This window comes from Vombatus ursinus, unplaced genomic scaffold, assembly GCF_900497805.2.
Source record: "Vombatus ursinus unplaced genomic scaffold, bare-nosed wombat genome assembly UNPS02014807.1, whole genome shotgun sequence".
NCBI classification, from domain to species: domain Eukaryota; kingdom Metazoa; phylum Chordata; class Mammalia; order Diprotodontia; family Vombatidae; genus Vombatus; species Vombatus ursinus.
In genome coordinates, this window is record NW_020954585.1 from 24,639,668 (window position 1) to 24,659,779 (window position 20,112).

General features: G+C 44.6%; 1 protein-coding gene across 1 annotated transcript in view; it reads right to left on the reverse strand.

The window, feature by feature from the left end:
- Window positions 1-20,112, reverse strand: part of FLII (FLII actin remodeling protein) — a 47,167-nt gene that overhangs the window by 9,747 nt on the left and 17,308 nt on the right. Inside the window, exons 5-17 of the mRNA XM_027874481.1 lie at window positions 16,228-16,313; window positions 15,364-15,525; window positions 15,159-15,262; window positions 14,316-14,491; window positions 13,857-14,014; window positions 9,712-9,796; window positions 7,718-7,865; window positions 5,884-6,017; window positions 3,145-3,357; window positions 2,469-2,648; window positions 1,882-1,964; window positions 1,696-1,770; window positions 1,377-1,460 (exon numbers count right to left, since the gene is read on the reverse strand). Coding sequence (XP_027730282.1) covers window positions 1,377-1,460; window positions 1,696-1,770; window positions 1,882-1,964; window positions 2,469-2,648; window positions 3,145-3,357; window positions 5,884-6,017; window positions 7,718-7,865; window positions 9,712-9,796; window positions 13,857-14,014; window positions 14,316-14,491; window positions 15,159-15,262; window positions 15,364-15,525; window positions 16,228-16,313 — 1,688 coding nt within the window. The remainder of the gene's footprint in view (window positions 1-1,376; window positions 1,461-1,695; window positions 1,771-1,881; window positions 1,965-2,468; window positions 2,649-3,144; window positions 3,358-5,883; window positions 6,018-7,717; window positions 7,866-9,711; window positions 9,797-13,856; window positions 14,015-14,315; window positions 14,492-15,158; window positions 15,263-15,363; window positions 15,526-16,227; window positions 16,314-20,112) is intronic.

Consider the following 20,112-nt stretch of genomic DNA (forward strand, 5'->3'; position numbering starts at 1 on the left):
TTTCCATGACTTGCCCAGGCTCACACAGCTAGTAAGTGTTGAGGCCTCATTTGAACTTAGGTCTTCCTGACTCCAGGCCCAGCACTCTGTCCGCTGTACCACCGAGCTGCCCCTACCAGATTACTGATACTTCAGAATAAGATTCCCAAGTTCTAACTTGAAAATTCTGTGCTCCACGTTTTTGTAATACTATGCCTGCCTCTGTCTTCCTTCCTTCACTATACGGGTATGGACAAGTTCTGTGATTTTACTGGTGATTTTAGTTTCCCTAAAATTCCTAGTGAAAAAACTCCCTCTACCAATGCAGGCTATCACCTGCTGCATGATTTATCGTCTTCGAGAAGCGTCTGAGACATTGAGGTTGAGCAATCTGCCCCAGGATCACATACCAGGATGTATCAGAGGAGGGATCTGAACCCCGTTCTCCCTGACTCTGAGGCTGGCTCTCTACCCACTGGGTCAAACCGACTCTTTCCTTCAAAACGGAGTTTTTAACCTTTATTTTTGTCAAGGATCCCTTTCTCAGTCTGGTGAAGCCTATGGACCCCTTCTCAAAATAATGTTTTTTAAATGCATTTAAGATAAAACACAGAAAACACACAATGGAAACCACTTTTACTGAAATGCAGTTATCAAAATGAAGGCAGCTAGGTGCCTCAGTGGATACAGCACTAGTCCTGGAGTCAGAAGACCTGAGTTCAAATCTGGTTTCAGACATTTACTATCCGTGTGACTCTAGACAAGTCATTTAATCTCTGTTTGTCTTAATCCACTGAAGAATGAAATGTGGCATACCACTCTGATATCTTTGCCAAGAAAAACCCACAGACAGTATAGTCCATGGGGTCATGAAGAGTCAGGCATGACTAAATGAATGAATAATAATAACAAAGTTATCAAAATATTAAAAGTTCCAGGTTCACAGACTCCCTAAAACCTATACAGGGCTTCCAGATTGAGAATCTCTAACTTAAATGTTAATAAAACTCTTTTAAGTTCTGGCTTGTGGGTGACAAAAGGAAAAAAAGGGGGGCTAGGTGGTGTAGTGGATAGAGCACCGGCCCTGAAGTCAGGAGGACCTGAGTTCAAATCCGGCCTCAGACCAACCACTTGACACTTAGTTGCTGTGTGACCCTGGGCAAGTCACATAACCCCAACTGCCTTAAAAAAAAAAAAAAAAACCAGAAGGAAAAAAAAGAAGGCATCCAGACAGCTCAGGGAATAGTTCTGGGGTGCCAGCCAACAGGGGCCAAGCAAAGTAGACAGGGGATAGAAGAGCCACATATAAAGTGAGGCTGCCATGAGGATGCCTGAGCAGCACCTTAGCTCTGCTTCTAATGGGGAAGGCGGGTGGGGGTCAGGGGTGGCTACTGTACCTGGCTTTGGTAGTACCATTCAGCGTGGCTTGGGCCCCTCTCCAAATATAGATGTCCAACCCATGGTCCAGGAGGAAGACAAACCTGAAAAGAATAGAGATGAGAGCCTTAGAAGATCACCCATCGCCCCCCATTTCCCTCTATCCAACCCTGCCAGATGAAACGCACTGGGAAGCTCGGAGACCCACTGATTTCAGCAGTAAGTATAGTTTAAGAGCTCTGTCTCTGGGGTCTCCTTCCTCTAGCACTGGGGGCCAGCTCCATCAGTGACCACGGGGAATTCAGCTGAATCCCATTTCTGGGAAATCGGAGGACTCACCGAGGATCCAGGGAAGCAGCCTTAAGGGGCACGGGCTCCAGTTTGATGTTTTTCTTCCCAAAGACTCGGTACATTCTGCAGGACTCAACGGCGGGACAAAGCTCAGCTAGGACACCATGCGGTTAAATCCCCCACCAGGCAGGCCCAGAGCCACCTCCCTCTGCCCTGCCTCTACCTCACCCTCACCTGGTGACATAGTGCGTGTCTTCAACCGTATAGAAGCCACTGGCTGTACCCCCCTCGATATACGAGATTTCATGGTCAAACACCTGCAGAAAGGGGAATATTTACTGCACTGGCCTGGTGGCTGAGGCCCACTCTTGGGAACTCTATCCTAGTGGAGGTAGGAGGGAGAGGGCCAGGGACATGATGGATAAAGGGATATGTATGTGTGTATGTGTGTGTGTGTGTGTGTGTGTACATGAATGAGTGTTTCATGAACCAGGAGCGAGAAGAGGAAGAGAGTTAGGGACATGATGAATAAGAGTCTGTATGTATATGTATGTTTGTGTGACAGTTGAGGACATAATGAATGTGAGCGTGTGGTTGTGTACGAGTGAATATACACACATGGGCATACTCACAAATGAGTGTGTTTCATGAACAAGGACCAAGTGTCTGCATCACAATGCGAATGTGTTTTAATGTACGGGCTTATCAGAGATGGGCTTAGGGACAGTGATGGTGGTGGGCAAGGGGAGAGGAGAGGTGCCCTAGCAGCTTAACAAGCATATCCCCCCCTCTCCCCCTGACTTCCCGGGGCCAAGACGTGCCTGGAGGAACTCCTCGCTCTCGTCACCCATCTCTTCCCGGATGGTTCGGCACTCGGCACCCAAGTAATTCCGAAGGTTGACTGCATGGATGGCTGAACAGGCTTTCTTGTCCAAGGTGGATTCTCCACCAATCCAATAGTAGATCTCCCAGTTCAAGGAGCCACTCTCATCCAGGTATGTCTAGGGATAGGACAGGGATGGAAGCAGGCCCTGGGTCAGTCACACTGGGAGCCAAGCTAGGCGCCACACCTCTCCATGGGGCATCTTCCTCTCCTCCTCCCCTTCCCTTAATGATCCACCCCAAGGACCATGTACATGCGTCTTCTCCATCTTCCCCATCAGCCTAGGTGCTTAAGAAAAGCAGGGATCGGATCTCCTGGGACTTGGTGCTCCTTAGGAGCACAGGAGGTGCTCTTCTTGCAAAATGTCGGCAAGTTGAAGCCTTCTCTTTCCCTAGGTAGCCCCTTCCTCCCACCTCCAGGCTGATTCCCCAGCCCATCTCCAGAAAAGCCATCCATCACCCTCTCCCAGCCCCTTCCCCAAAGCTGCTTTATAATTCTCTTCCCCTGGAGGACCTCCAGCTTCCTCTCCCCTCCTGCCTCAAGTCTCTCCCATTTCCTACCCTCTCTCTACCCTTGCCACACCCCCAGGTGCCAACCCCACAGACCGCACTAACCTTTAACACAATGTAGCAGTCGGCCTCGTAGAACCGGCCGTGCAAAGCTTCGTCCACCATGGTGGGCACAAAGTTCTCGATCTGCCAGATGGTGAGGCCTGGCAGCTGGCCCACATCTTCCGTGAAGAACTCCGAGTAGTCTAGAGGCGGCTTCTCCAAGCCCTGATCCCAGCGTTTGGCTTTGGTATCTGACATCTTCATATCCACATTCTCCTGAGGATTGGGGGGAGAGGAGAAAGTTGGGGAAAGACCTCCACCCAGCCGAAATATGTGGGCCAGGGCTGGGCTTCAGGGCCACCTGGTCCCCTGGATGCCCTCTGGGTAGAAGTTAAGAGACAATGAAGTCCAAGAATATACTCCTAACCCCTTCTCCTCTCTCCCCCTCTTCCCTCCAGTCAGCCTAGACTTCTCATTGAACCTTACTCATCAGTCAGTCAGTCAATCAACAAGCATTTATTAAGATCTTTCTATGTGCTAAGTGCTGGGATACAAAAAAGGGCAAAAACATAGTTCCTACCCTCAGGGAGCTCACATTCTAATGGAGGAGATGACTTGCAAATAATGACATATAGGGAGAATGGGAGGTAATCTCAGACAGAAGGCACGGGGCACATTCATGTCTTCGTCCATGGTAATCTCTTTCCTCCCCCAGAAAAATCCTAGATTAGTCCTCCTTTGTTAAAGAGGAAAATGCTTCACAGAAATCTAGTTGGAGAGACCTCAGAGGCCAACATGGCACAGTAGAAAGAAAACTGGATTTGGAGGTTCAAATCCCAAGTTCTGATTTAGGTTCAAATCCCAGAGCTGCCTGTGTGACCTTGGACACTTAACCTCTCTAGGTCTCAGTTTCCTCATGTGTAAAAGGAAAGGGGTGTACTAAATGACCTCTATGGTCTGTCAGGGATCTAAATCAATCAATACTGCCAGTCTAACCCACACCTAACTGAAAACGTCCCCTACAATATTTCCAATTTGTCATCCAGTTTTCCACAAAACACAATCTGGTTATTCTCTGAACTGCAGATGAATCTAACCACAGTCCTTTGTGCACACAAGGACCCCTGTTGGCCTGGTCCTAAAACCTTCCCCAAATCTGTTTGCTTGACTTTACAGTTAAAACAAGGGTTTGGTTTTTGGTTTTTTGTTTTCAATTAAGAGAAGGAGAGGAGGGAATAGAGAGAGAAAATAAATGCTGGCAAATTGAAAAAAAGTTTTAAAAAATATTAAAAATAAAACCTCCCCCAACTCCTCGCTAACTATCCAAATTCTTTTGAGCCCAGCTCAACTACCGGCTCTTCCTAGAAACCTCCCGAAATGACTCTAACCCCTGGTGTTTTCTCTCTCTGCATTCCTGCTGGGCTTTGCCTTGGAAGCCCACAGCCTAGCACAGTCACGTTCAGTTCTCTGTCAGTCTGCATCTTCTGTGAGGGCTGTGAGGCTCCGAGGGCAAGCACTGCCTTCTCCTGTCTTCTTCACACGGCCTAGAGATGCTCAGTAAAGGCTTTTGGTTGGTTGAGCCACCCAGAGGTGTCCTGGGCTAGGAACACGGAGAAATTAAACCATACAAACTGAACAGGACACTGGCAGGGACTCAGACCCAGACAAGATGTAGTGGAAGTGGGGGGTAGGGGGAGGAGATGTGCTAGGGAAAGGCCTGTGGAAGCAACCGGGTCAAACAACTGAAATGATCAAAGACCTCTAGCAACTGGGGAATTAGGTGACACCCTATGTTCCCTTACATTAAAAGGCTGGATACTCTCTTCTAAACCTCTTGATAACATTCTCTTTCTTCCTAAGCTACTCCTTTAGCTCTGCCCATTTCTGGGAAATGATCAATGACAGACACCCCACCCTCTGAACATGTGCCACTCCATCCCACCCAAGCAAGGATTTAATGCTCTAAGTCTTGGGATAAAAGGCACACCTGCCTGTGATGGGCTCACATTCCAGCCAAACTGGCTCAGCTGCTGCTCCCTGTGTGTGACATTCCATCTCTCACCTTTGGGCTCTTACATGGAATTTTTGTTGTTTGGTCACGACCAACTGTCTGTGACCTCATTTGGGGTTTTCTTGGCAGAGGACACTGGAGTGGTTGGCCATTTCCTTCTCCAGCTCATTTTACAGATGAGGAAACTAAGGCAAACAGGGTTAAGTGACTTGCCCAGCGTCACACAGCTAGGAAGTCTGTGTATCTCATGAAGACGGGTCTCTCTGGTTACAAGCCCAGTGCTCTATCCACTGTGCCACCTAAATACTGAGTCAAGCCTGCGGTGCTCTTCCTTTTCGGCTTCTATCACCTTTCTTTAAGGCTCAGTTCAGGAAGCATCCTAAAGGCCTCTTCTGATTTCCCCAGGTATTAGTGCTCCCCCACCCCTGAAATTATGTTGCATTTTTTTCCTTTGATTATCCTATGTATCTACTACATCTGTGAAGATGTTGTATTCCCCAAAAGAATGTATGCTCCCTGAGGCCAGGGGTTCTTTCAATTTCTGTCTTTGTATCTCTAGTATCCAGCACCATGCCTGGCAATAATAAATACACAATAAATGCTTGTTGAAATGAATAGGTAATAAACCTATTGATAACCCATAAATTCAAATCAACATGCCCCAGAAATAAAAGTTCCCTATGTCCCATGTGACCTTGGGACTTCTCTCCTGGATTATGAAATCTGTGGGTTAGAGGGCAGGGAAAGAAGGTCAGAATGGGGCTAGTATGGGATGACATGATTTTTCCTACCTCCAACTTTTTGTTCTTCTCCTGAGCCACCTCTGACATGCCCTTCAGCACCTGCTTTGCTTGGTCATCCTGGGCTGAATCTTTACGCCGACGAAGGCGCATCTTTCGAGCCAATGGGTCCTTGGGACCACTCCCTGAGGGGCAGATGAGAAGCACAATCAAGACTGAAGGCCATGATCTCACACCATCAGATTGGCTAACATGACAGAAAAGGAAAATGACAAATGCTGGACGAGAGGGAAAATAGATACAATAATACATTGTTGGTGGAGTTGTGAACTGGTCCAACTATTCTGAAGAAAAATTTGGAACTATGCTCAAAGGGCTATAAAACTGTGCATACCCTTTGACCAGCAATACCACTATTAGGTCTATATCTCAAAGAGATCAAACAAAAGGGAAAGGACCCTTATGTACAAAAATATTTATAGCAGTTCTTATTGTGGTGGCAAAAAATTGGAAATTGAGGGGATACCCAACAATTGGGGAATGGCTGAACAAATTGTGGTACATGATTGTGATGGAATATTATTGTGCTATACAAAATGACAAGCAGGATAGTTTCAGGAAAATCTGGGAAGGCTTATATGAATTGATGCAAAATGAAGAGAGCAGAACTAGGAGAACGCTGTACTTTGTAGCAACAATATTATAAGAATGATCAACTGTGAAAGACTTGGCTACTCTGATCAAAATAATTGATCTAAGACAATTCCAAAGGACCCATGATGAAAAAATGCTTTCCACCTCCACAGAGAGAACTAATGAAGTCTGAATACAGATGGAAACACGTTTTTCATTTTCTTTCTTTTTTTTTTCAACACAGCTAATGTGGAAATATTTTGCATGACTTCACATGTATAACTGACATCACACTGCTTGCTTTCTCAATGGGTGGGGGAAGGGCTGGAGGAAGGGAGAGAATCTGGAACTCAAAGTTTTAAAAAATGAATGCTAAAAATAAAAAAACAAAAAAAGAATGGAGGGAATGATACTCAACTCCTGACAGAGAGGTGATGGGCTCAAGATGCACAATGAGCCAGACATTTTTGGACATGGTCAATCTAGAATGTTTTGCTTAACTATACAAATTTGTTACAAGGGTTGTTGTTTTTGCTTACTTCTGGGGGAGGGGGGAAGGGAGAGGAAAAAACACTTGTTAATTGTTTTGTTTTATTTTGTTTTGGTGAGGCAATTAGGGTTAAGTGACTTGCCCAGAGTCATACAGCTAGTGAGTGTTAAGTGTCTGAGGCTGGATTTGAACTCAGATCCTTCTAACTTCAGGGCCAGTGCTCGATCCACTGTGCCACCTAGCTACCCCCAGCGCTTGTTAATTGAAAAAATTACAATTAGAAAAAAAACTGAAGAAAGAATATGTCTTTATTCAAGTCCTACCCTTCTCAAGACTCTACCTCTATGAGGGAAATTGGCCCATTCAGACTACACTATACAGTGTGTCCCAAAAACCTCATGACAGAGAAGTGATGTAATATGTATAAATGAGACACACATTTTTGGATGTGACCAATGTGGGAATTTATATTGCTTGATTGGAATTATATGTTACAAAGGTTTTGAATTTCTTTCTTTCTTTTTTTTCTGAGGGTGGAATGGAGTGGGAGATCCGGGGGAAAAAAAGCTTAGAATTTTAAAAATTCTTATCTATGAATCCATCCCTCTTCTAAGGCGGATTAAGCACATTAGGACTAAGGATTGGGGTTACACTGACTGCTCTATCTATCCTTGGTTGGGGAGGGAAGGGAGAGAAGAGGGGATGTCCTTGCGCCCTCCCTGTCCACCATACTCCCCCCCAATGAAGGGCCCACTGACCCACCTGCACCAGCAGCGGCCACAGTAGCTGGGGAAGCACCAGCCAGGCGCAGCTGGTTTTGCAGTGAGAAGTCAATGTTGTACCATTCAGAGGAATGGTCTGCTGGCTTGGGGGGCATCACCAAGTTGGGGTTCTCTCGCACATCCAGGACCTAGTGGGAAGGGCCAGAGAAGATAATAATAATAATAATAATGATAATGATAATAGCTAGCACTTATATGGGACTTTAAAATTTGCAAAGCATTTTACAAATATTATCACATTTTATCCTCATAACAACTCTAGGAAGTAGGTGATATTATTATTCTCATTTTACAGAAGAAGAAAGTGAGGCAAATAGAGGTCAAGTGACTTGCCCAGGGTCACACACCTATTACATGTATGAAGCTGGATCCGGACTCTGGTCTCCAAGACTCCGGGTCCAGGGATCTATTTCTAGCAGTAGAAAGACGCTCCCCACCCCCTACTCTTAGTTTTACTCATGAGAGTGGGTCTTAGCCCTAACCCTCCCAGCCAGTCCTAGGGAGAGATGGGGTGAAGTAGGGGTAGGAAACTCAAATACACCACCCCCATGAATTCAAACAATCCACAGAATGGGTGGGATCCATGGCCAGCACTCAAACTTCAGGACCAGTCAAGGAAGACTTTCCAGAAAAACTCTCTCCACCAACACCTCACTTAATTAACCCACATCCATTAGTATTAAAAGCTCACTATTCTCATCTAGTAGAAACCAAGGAGATGCCCAGCAACTAGAGAAGGCTAAACTATGATACATGAATCTAATGGAATTACTGAGAAAGAAGAAACAGCAAATATGAAGAAGTCAGAGAAGACAGACAGAACCCCTGTGAACACTGGAAGACATGCACATGTATAAATGAGCAGACTTCTACAGGTGGACTCTTGTGGTTCAGTCATTTTTCAGGTGTGTCCAACTCGTGGTGACCCCATTTGGGGCTTTCCTGGCAAAGATAAGGGGATGATTTGCCATTTCCCTCTCTAGCTTATTTTACAGATGAGGAAACTGAGGCAAACAGGGTTAAGTGATTTGCCCAGGGTCATCCATCTAGTAAGTGTCTGAGGCCAGATTTGAACTCAGGAAGATGAGTCCTCCTGACTCCAGGCCCAGCACTCTGTCCACTGCGCCACCTCCCTGCCCACAGGCAGCTCCTACCATTCTCTTTTGTTATTTTCCTGGAAAGATATCCCACTTGATAGAATAGAGTAGCTCCTTAAAATCTGATTGCTGAGTGGAATACCATCCAATGATGAACAGTTCCAGGAAAATATTTATGAGGAGGACGAAGGAAGCTAATAATAATAAATATATAATATATATATAATATATATTACATATTACATATAATATATATAATATATAATAAAATATATAACGTAACGATATATTATATATATATAATAATAATAATAATAATAATAATAATATAATAGCTACATTTATATAGTGCTTATTACTAGGATTTGTGCTATGCGTTTTACAATTATTATCTCATTTAATCTTTACAACAACCCTGAGAAGTCAATGCTGTTATTATCCTCATTTTACAGATGAGGAAATTGAGGCAGACGGAGATCAAGTGACTTGTCCAGAGTCACACAAGAAGTGTCTGAGGCAGCATTTGAACTCAGTCTGCCTGACTCAAGGTCCAGTGCTCTATCCTCCGTGCCACCTAGCTACTTAGAAACATGTCTTGAACATTTTTTCAAAGGTGATTGGGATGGGGGTTGGGGGGAGAGAAAGAGGGGGAAGATTCAGACCTGTAATTTCATCTGTACAGGGAATATCCCATGAGAACACCGATGCAGGTGGGCAACATATCTCTAACTTACAGTTTTAGAGAATGGGTTAAGTGACTTGCCCAGGGTCACAGTCAGAGGCAAAACTACCTACCTACTACACCCAAACCTTCTCACTCCCAATCCAGCGTTAAAACAGACACCAGGTCTTTGCTCACTTCACGCCCAGGACTTACCTCTACTTCCGTCAGGAAGTGGACGGCCTCAGGCAGGGTCACCAGTCGGTTCTTGTTCAGGATTAGCTTTCTCAGTTTGGTGCATCTGTGGGAACCAAGTGGGGCTGACCTCAGAACAAGGACTTTAGACATGTGGCTCCCAAGTGCCCCAGCGAAGGGGCTCTGAGTCAGCTGGGATGTCACTAGTCATATGAAGCATCCCCTAAAGCAGGGATTCTTAATCACCTCCAAAGATCTTGTCCATGGATAGATTTCAAAAGGTCTTGTGAACTTGGATAGAAAAAAATTAAATCTTTGCTGTTGTTGTTCAGTCATTTTTCAGTCGTGTCCGACTCATGACCCCATTTGGAGTTTTCTTGGCAGAGATACTGGACTGGTGTGCCATTTTCTTCTCCAGCTCATTTTACAGATGAGGAAACTGAGGCAAACAGGGTTAAACGACTTGCCCAGGGTCACACAGCTAGGAAGCATCTGAGTCTGGATTTGAACTCAAGACTCTAAGCCTGGCACTCTATTCACAGTGCCACCAAGCTGTCCAAAAGAATATTAATTTTGTTGTTGTTGTTGTTGTTGTTGTTGAGGCAAACAGGGTTAAGTGACTTGCCCAAGGTCACACAGCTAGCAAGTATCTCAGGCCAGATGTAAACTCAGGTTTTCCTGACTCCAGGTCCAGCTCTCTCTCCACTGTGCCACCTAGCTGCACCTAAATGAAATTCAGCATTTCCTTGAATTACTGGAAAACATTATGCTGAGAAGGGGACTATAGGCTTCACCAATCAGTCAATCAATAAACATTAATTCTGTGCCTACCATGTGCCAGATACCGTATTACATGCTGGGGATACAAATAAGCAAAGAAAGACATTCCCTGTCCTCAAAGAGCTTATGATCTAACCTAAACTAAATTAGCAGCACACTCAACTGTCAAATTTCATGAATTTTATGACACACAAAAAATTAAGAACACCTACTCTAATAAATCCTTGGGCAGAGGATGCAGAAACCTAACCCACCCAGCCACAAGCCTCTGGGAAAATCAGGGCCATCTGCTTACAGATGACAGCAGCTCCTATTCCAGTAAGACACCACCCCCCCTCCTACCCATTCTCTGCCTCATTTCTTACCTAGCCTTAATCACTGACTGAGCGCTGCTTCAGTCAAGATGAGACCGGTTAAAGACTTTAAGTGGAAAAGGCCAAGACCTCCCACTGCATCCGGGGCCATCGCCAGTTGTCCTGATCTATATACCTTGCCCAGATGGGTTCAAGGAAAAAGTGAGGCTGTTGATTCTGCACAGCCCTCCCTCACTTAAATCCAATTCACTTGCATGTCATGGCATCACCTCCCTGAGGTCATGGTCCTCCTCGAGAATGAAGGACAAACAAGAACAATCATCCACTCCACCACCAACCCAATCCTCCCTTTGAGGGAAAAAAATGGGCTTCTCTTTTGTCTAAACTTAATGTACTCTACTGGTTTGATGGTTTAACATAGTTTAACATATGGTTGGTTTGGTGGCAAGATAGTCTGGCTACTGAAAACATAAACAAACACAAAACTCTATTTTAAAACACTAGGTTGGGGCAGCTAGGTGGTGCAGTGGATAGAGCACTGGCCCTGAAGTCAGGAGGACCCGAGTTCAAATCTGGCCTCAGACCAAACACTGGACACTTACTAGCTGTGTGACCCTGGACAAGTCACTTAACCCCAATTGCCTAAAAAATAAAAAAAATTAAACACTGGGTCATTTAGTCACCCAAAAAGGCTGTGAGTTAATAATGGGGGCAGCTAGGCCTAGAGTGCCAGGCCTAGAGTCAGGAAGACTCCTCTTCCTGAATTCAAATCTGACCTCACTTACTAGCTGTGTGACCCTGGGCAAGTCACTTAACCCTGTTTGCCTCAGTTTCCTCATTTGTAAAATAAGCTGAAGAAGGAAATGGCAAACCACCCCAGTATTTATGCTAAGAAAACCCCAAATGGGGTCAAGAAGAATCAGACACAACTGAAAAATGACCGAATATGAGTTAATAATGAACAGCTAGGGTAGATTCCGTTTGGATTCTTATATTAATGATGAAACCTGTAAAGTAGAGGTACTGGGAGTCTGGTGCCTACCAGATTAAAATGTAATTGGGAAATGTTTAACAAAATAAATAAAACTACAATACAACACAGATAATGTTAATTTGTGGTTTTCTAAATCAATATGCGACCTGTAAGGGATTTCTTTCTATTTGAGTTTGACATCACTGCTGTATAGACCCCAGTTGCTCTGAAAGGAAAGAAAAAAGTGAGAGTGGGTAAACTTAAGAATTATTTATTATCATTAAATTAGTGAAGATGGGAGCAGGTGGGAGGGATGGACCTGAGATTTCATTGGTCTAGGAGTAAGGGTTAACTTGGGGTTAGCAAACTTCAAAAAAAATTTTTTTAGATGTCTATTTCAATATAATTGGCTTCCTGCATAATTTTCTTTTATACATTTAAAGACATTAATTTGAGAATAGGTCCAAAGGCACCAAACTGCCAAAGCGGTCCATGACACCAAAGAGTTAAGGATCCCTGCTCTAGGGAAATCCCATTGAGGAACTTCCTTTACCAACAAGTAGGACAGGTCAGCACCTTGTCTAGAACTTATCTTAGTTACTTGGTTAACTTTTATTTAAGAGGCTTATCCAGTGTCATACAGCAAATATAAGTCAGGATTGAGGCCTGAAGTCTAACCGTTACGCCTTGATATCATTAATTATAATAAAACATTTTTTTTTATTAATAACAATAGTGCTGATGCCACCTTATACAGATATCTATCTATACCTATCTATATGTACATCTATCTATATAATGCCTTCTCAGTTCCCAAAGAACTTTCATACATTATATCGTTTGATCAGATTTTCAAAAATCCCCATGAGCCACTTGGGATGGCAATGATCAGTCCTACTACAGAGATGAGATTTTAAAGGATTTTGCCCAGGTCACATGACTAGTAAAGGGCAGTGGTGACTTTCTGGAGTACCCCAAGATACGACGTATGCACAGAGTAGTAAACTGGAGTAGGCCTGTGATTTCACTGGAATGGAGAAACTCTCTCTACCAGCGCAGTTTGGCACCTTCTGTGTGACTTATAGTCTATAGTCTCATAGACTACAGTGGCCTTGGGTCACTCACTGAGAGGCTAATGACTTGACCAAGGTCACACAATCTTTACATGTCAGAGGTAGGATGTAAACCCAGGTCTTCCTGGCTCTGAGGACAACTCTCCATATGCTATGCCATACTGCTTCCTACTAGGAAGAACTAAATAGACATCATAGGCTGGACCTCAACCATTCAACCCTTTAACCAAGTTTATCAGATGCCCAACGCACTCCGAAAAGGAGGCACATGTCCAAATTTGTCACGAAGTGTGAAGGATCAGAGCTCTGGATACCAATCCCAAGGTCAGAAGGGTGGCAAGGATTTGACCAAACCAAGGGGCTCTCAATATTTCCAGGAATACATGAACTTTTTATAGGAGGACCACAATTACATCCTTATTTAGCATAATTGGTTTCCTTTTGTATTTTATTCTACATACAGGTAGGTTCCAATTAGTGCAAATGCTGAATGACTGAGAAGTGGTCACAGGTACTCAAATCTACACTGTCAGAAGTGTTGAATTATATAAGATATGGTCACTGGCCCAGCCCAATGGAAATATGCTGTACAAATTCAAATAACATGATCACTTCAGAAGATTCATTATTTGCACCAATTGAGTCCTAGCTGTGTTTAAAAACATTGATTCTGAGAAGGGGTCTACCAGTTTAAACAGATTGTCAAATGGGTCCATGACACAAAATAAAAGTTAAGAAGAATCCCTGCAAAAGTCACAAGCTGAATGATGTTAGAAATTGGGGTTTTTTAAACTATTAGTCTCCATCTCCCCAGAGGAAGGAAGGACAAAAAGAAACAGATTTAGATTACACCAGGAAGAACGTTGTTGGACTTACATCTCAAGGCTTGAGACACTGGGATGAGTGTCCCAGGCTAGTTCTGAACTCCCCTTTGCTCAGGCCTGGAGGTTTCTCAGCTGAGCTTTTTAGGAGGGAAGAGGGATTAAAGCACTCTTCCTCACCCAGGCCTTCATCCCGGCCTCCTACCTGCACAAGCTCTCAGGAATGAGTTCCAGGTTGTTATTGGCCGCCATGAACTCCTCCAGGTTGGCCAGCTTGCCGATACTGGAGGGGATGCCGTCAAAATCCACCTTGTTGGAGTTCAGGTATAACTTTTTCAGCTTAGTCAGCTTGCAGATGGCAGACTAGAGACCGAGAGTTTTGTCAGGCTCAGGCTTGCGGTCCACCGGGACCCTCCCCATCCCCACCCTAAAAAAATTCTCCTACCACCCCACAGAAATCTTCCTTGTGGGAAGTGGATAATACGTTTCTCCCATCCTTCCTTTACTTCTTTCTTTCCAAAGACCACAGCCCCAAGACCATCCCAACAGACCATACGGCACCATCTGCATTCCACTTCCCAGGACCATGGTCCCCATCCCTTTTCACCCCCCTCCCCAAAAGGTCCTGGCTGAAGCCTAGGTCATGGATGCATGGGCCACTCACTGGGAGAGAGGTGAGCTGGTTCCGAGACAGATTCAGTGTCTCCACCTGGACCCACTGATCAATGCACTGAGACAACTCAGAGATCTGGTTGCTGCTCAAGTTGATGCGGCGAAGGTTGGGGAGGGTGTACAGGCACTCGGGCACCCAGGTCAGGTCATTGCAGGACAGGTCCACATCTGCATGGGAGGGTGACAGCACTAAGTATGTGGTGAAGTACGGAAGAATAGACCAGAAGGGACCCAGAGCTATACTCTAACAGCTGGGGCTCCCTTCAATGCTACCGGCTTGCCATGAATCCAATTCCAATAAACCTCTCCCCTGGCACAGGACGGGCAGGAAGAAGGAGGCTTCAGCACAGGCAAGAATGTTGGAGGAAGAAACATGTTTAATAGGAATGTATACGTATAGCCTACGTCAGACTACAAGTGGTCTTGGGGAGGGAAGAAGGGAGCGAGGGGGAGAAAAATTTAAAACTCAAAAGCTTATGGAAGTGATTATTGATAAATCAAAATAAATTAAGAAAAAAAAAGAATGTTAGAGGAAGGAAGAGATCTCTGGAAGCCTATTCCCTCAATGACCTCCCCAAGCCAGGTGAGCCTGGCCACAACCCCTTTGGCCTAAACCTAACACCAGATGTTTGCTTTATAATTTACAAAGCACCTTTACACCTGCCATCTTACAGAATCCAGGCCCAGGCCACAGAAAATTAAAGGAAGGGCAGACACGACATGACATGACGATCTGAATTCCCCGTTTAGCACTATTGTCTGAGTGTCTCCTCCCTTCGCCTCTCCCTCCCTATCCTAGGGGCCACTCAGACTCCCAGATCATCCTCTGCCTCACCGGCAAGGTTAGTCAGGCCCTCCAGGCTGGTGGGTAGGTTGCTCTGGGTGCGCTGGGTGTTCCGGAGGTGAAGGGTCTGCAGGGCTGTCATAGCAGGGAGCTGCCTGGAAGTGAAAAGGGGAACAATGCAGACAATGCAGGCCAAAGGGGAAGAGGTAGGGCAGTGGGTGCATGAGCAAAAACAGGAGCAGGGGAAGCAAAATACCTGAGCTGGGCGTGCATAAGGGGGTTGTTATTGAGAATCAGCGTCTGCAGATGCACAAGGCGCCTCATCTGGGGGGGCAGGCTCTCCAGCTTGTTGTCACTCACATCCAGGTACAGAAGGTCGGTCAGGTTGATGAAGAGCTGGTTGGGGATGTTGTCGATGCTGGGGGGAAGAAGGGGCGGGGTGGACATCACAGCTCACCTCACCAGCCTATTTTTTAATTCTGCCCCTCACCAAACTCCCACTGTTCTCCCACCCCATCCCTTATTACCCTTATTATTGATGGCCTACTCCCAAAGCCTGGCTTCCATACCCCCCACCCTCTTATCAAAATGATAGCTTAAGATGCTATCTCCATTGAAACACTCCCACTTATCCCCCACTGCTATTTCAGGGAGTCTTCACACTTCTCAGCCATCATAGGGAATCACCAAAGTGCAAGAGAACGGATGCTATTCTCCATGTCATGAGACCCAAGTTCTAGCATTAACCATGCTATTAAATTCCCTATGTGACCATGGGCAGGTCACAATCTCCCTCAGCCTCAGTTTCCCCACATGTAAAATGTGAGGCTAAGATCAGAGCATTTCTAAGGTCTCCCCCCCCCCACTCCTCCCAAAGCCTGGCTTCTATCACCCCCTTTACCAAAATGATTCTCCGGAGCTTTGGGATACTATCTCCACAGCAACACTCCCAGCATCCCCCCCACTGCTGATTTTATGTGTGTGTATGAATATCTATAAATAATCATGGAAGGGGTCCCTGGTCAGCCTCAGGCCAGGAAGGCAGGGTGGGGAGGAAGCTGGCGGCATCGACGCTCCCTCCCTTCTCTTTCTTGCTCCCCTGTGTGACCCAGGCTAGCACCTGTTGTGACTGAGATTGAGCACCAGCATGTTCTTGGCATTCTCCAGCTCCCGGGGACATTCGGTCAGCTGGTTGTAGCTCAGGTCCTACGGGTCAAAGGTAAAGCAGAAAGTAAGAAGACAGGAGCCCTGGTACCTCCTACAGGCAATCCCACCACCAGATGAGCCTGTTTTGTACAAGACCGGGGGGACCTGTTTGCCTGTGGAGGACCCTGAGAATCAAGCCCATTAATAACGCATCAGAAAATGGGATGAAAATTGTACTGCCCCATCTTGGACTTGAAAAAGAGATATGGGAGTACATCCTTCCGTGCAACAGTGGAGCTAAAAAGAGGGGTGATGGGTTTGGACTGTTGAATACATTGTCAAACTTGGTCACTGAGTCACCTGGTTTTTCTTAACTTCTTTTGTTTTTGTTTTTGCGTTTTGGTGAGGCAATCAGGATTAAGTGACACAGCTAATGAGTGTCAAGTGTCTGAGGTCGGATTTGAACTCAGGTCCTCCTGACTCCAAGGCTAGAGCTCTATTCACTGCACCACCGAGCTGCCCCTTTCTTAACTTTTTTTTGTTATTGGTGTTGCACATTCCCTTAGGAAGGGTCATTTATCAGGGAGAGGGATAAATACTGAGCAATAAATGTTACATAAAAACAAGAAGGCATTGATTAAATTTAAACAAAGAGTTAGGAGATGAGATCTCTAGTCCTGGCTCTTAAATAACCTACCACGTGAGACCTTAGACAAGTTATCTCATCCCTGGGTCTTAATTTTCTCATCTGGAAAATGGGGATAATAATGCCTGCCCTGCATTCCTTACAGGGTTGTTTCAAGGAACCAATGACCAGATGTATGTGAAAACATCTGTAAAGTACACAGAGATTGGAGATTTGTTGTTCTAATCCAGAAACTATTTTAACAAATTATCACAGCTTTTATAATAAAGCCAAAACTCAATTATCCAGAAGGTTTAGGAAACAGTGTGGTACAGTGGTTAAAGTGCTGCATTTGCAGAGGCCTGGGTTCAAATTCTACCTCTGCCTTAGCTGTGTGATCAGGGACAAGTCACTTAACCTCTCTCCAGACCTCAAAATCCTCATTTGTAAAATAGGGACAGGAAAATCTATTGTTGCTGTCCGTCTTTCATTCTCGAAGAGGACTATAATATCAGAAAGGTGATGCTGTGACTTGCAAATGAACTGGATTTAAGTGAGAGAGGGCTGTGCAAAGTCACCAGCCTCACTCTCTCCTTCAGAGCCATCTGGGTCCAGTGGCCAGATATGGATCAGGAGATGGCCCCTAATGCAGTGGGAGACCTTGGCCCTTTGAAGCTAAGGTCTTTCCCAGGTCTCAGTCTGTCTGGGGCAATGCCCTTTCAGTGATTAAGGTTAGGTAAGAAATGAGGCAGAGAATGGCCTCTTTTACCTGGTCAAAAAAAATCAGTCTGGGAAAGGACCCTTAGGAGTTTTGGCCAAAACAGAAACAACTGCTATTTACACTCACTCTGAGCCATCAGGGCCCAAACAATGACCAAGTGAGGCTTGGGCTGGGACCTACCGTTGGCCAATCAGTGCCCAGGTTCACACAGCTAGTAACCATCAGAGGCCAGATCTGAACTCAGGCCAGTGCTCTATCCTATGAGGAAACTCCCTCTCCCAGTGCAGTTTGGTACCTTCTTTGTAACTTACAGTCTTGGAGAGTTGCCTTGGGGCACTCACTCAGAGGCTAATGACTTGACCAGAGTCACACAATCTGTATATATCAGAGGTAGGATATGAATCCAGGTCTTCCTGGCTCTAAGGACAGCTCTGCATCTGTTATGCCATACTGCTTCCTTATTACTGCTCCTACTAGGAGGGACTAAACAGTCACTGTAGGCTGGACCTTAACCATTCCCTTAACCCTTTAACCAAGATGGAAATATCAGATGCCCAGCCTGTTCAGAAAAGGAGGCACATGCCCAAATTCGTCATGAAGTGTGAAGGATCAGAGCTTGAGATACCAATCCTAAAGTCAGAAGGGTGGCAGAAACTATACACTTACATCATAGGGTACTTTTGTGAGTATCAAATAAGAGAATGAACATAAAATGCTTTATAATATTATACAATATAAATACATATTACATAATATCACAATTATATATACTGTATCATATAATATAATATATAATGCTTTAATATGTCATGTATTATTGTATAATGCATATTTTATTAATATACTGATACTATTATGTAAGTATATTAACAGCATTATGATTGTATTGATATTATTTTATTAATACTATTATAAATGTCAACTATTACTTAATTTCCTAGTTAACAAAGTATCCATCCTTCTTTGCAGAAGTGGATGATTATGGGGTTAGAACACAGCATACGCTGTCAGTCTTACTTAGTTGATACGTTGGTTATGAATTGCTTTTTTCTACTTGTTTCTTTCTTATTATGAAGGAGGGAGGAGGAGGGGAAGGAATAGATTCAGAAATTAAGGCGATAAAAAGGAATTACTGCTATCATTTGCTTTTATTAGTATTCAAAACCCCTTCTTGTCCCAGTCTTTGTTGCTAAAAATCTAGCTGAAGAGTCTATAATATCAACAAAGCATGAAGAAATTCCTAAAGGACAGCCACTGGATAAAGGCAATTGATTAACACTGGGAACATCCAATGATTAGCTAAGAAATCAGCTTGTGCTCTATCTAAAGAAAAACCATTCTGCTCCCCCTCTGAGTTAGTCAGCTGTGGAAAAAGGAATCAGCTGCTTTAAGATAACTCTGCGTGGTCTAATGGTTATGTAACGGGGGACTAGGAACACTGGGTGGTGCAGCTGATAGACGCCAGGCCTGGAGTCAGGAAAATCTGAGTTCAAATCTGAGTTCAGAGACTTACTATCTGTGTGACCCTGGGCAAGTCATTTAACCCTATTTACCTCAGTTCCCTACCTGTAAAATAAGCTAGTGAAGGAAACAGCAAGCTACTCTAGTATCTTTGCCAAGAAGACCCCAAAAAAGAGTCATGAAGAGTTGGACACGAGTGAAAAATGACTAAACAAAAAAAAAAATGGGGGACTGGCCAATAACTGGGCCCCTGTTAGCCCATCTCCCCTTATTCATATTTTTGTATTAATATGTACATTATGAGTACAGAAGTGAATATATAGATGTTGTATCCCTAGTATACTACTGCACCTAGAACTCTGGAGGCTAATCCATGTGTTTGTTTTTTTTTAATCTTACTTTGAGCAGATTTAGACTATGTGTCCAATTGTATATTAGTCCAGATAGCTTGTCTAAGATCCTTATATACACATCTATAAGCTAAGCTTTACCTAACAGCTTAGAAATCCCAGTGTCTAATCCAATCTAATCAACCCCAAGTACTTTTTTGTGAGCTCTACTCTTCTGTGTTTTTTCTGAAGTTTGTTTGATTTCTTTTAAGCCAGCCTGTTTTGCCTATCCTGGGGCAAGTCCAGACCTCCAAACAGAATGCCCCGCATGTTGCAGGGATTCATAGGAGAAATTTCTCTCCAGAACTCCCTTTTGAATACCGCATGGTTCCATCTGGAACTCGCTGTTCCTTTCTTGCCTAGACTAGAAATACAGCTGCCATGGGAGACCCAGCCTCACCGCTGACAGGCCTGGAAGCTTTGACCTGCTCTGCTTTTGACTTGGTCCAGCTCACCCCACTTTAGGCAGCCTAGTGGTTCTCCATTCCCAGGGGCTCACCAATATTGGTACAAGAACTAGTTTGGCCACCTGATCAGCTTTAGGCCCACTGCTGCTCAGAACTCCTGGAACTCAAGTAACTTACCAGTCTTTGTTGTTGTTGTTCAGTCATTTCAGTTGGGTCCAACTCACCATGACCCCATTTGAGGTTTTCTTGGCAAAGG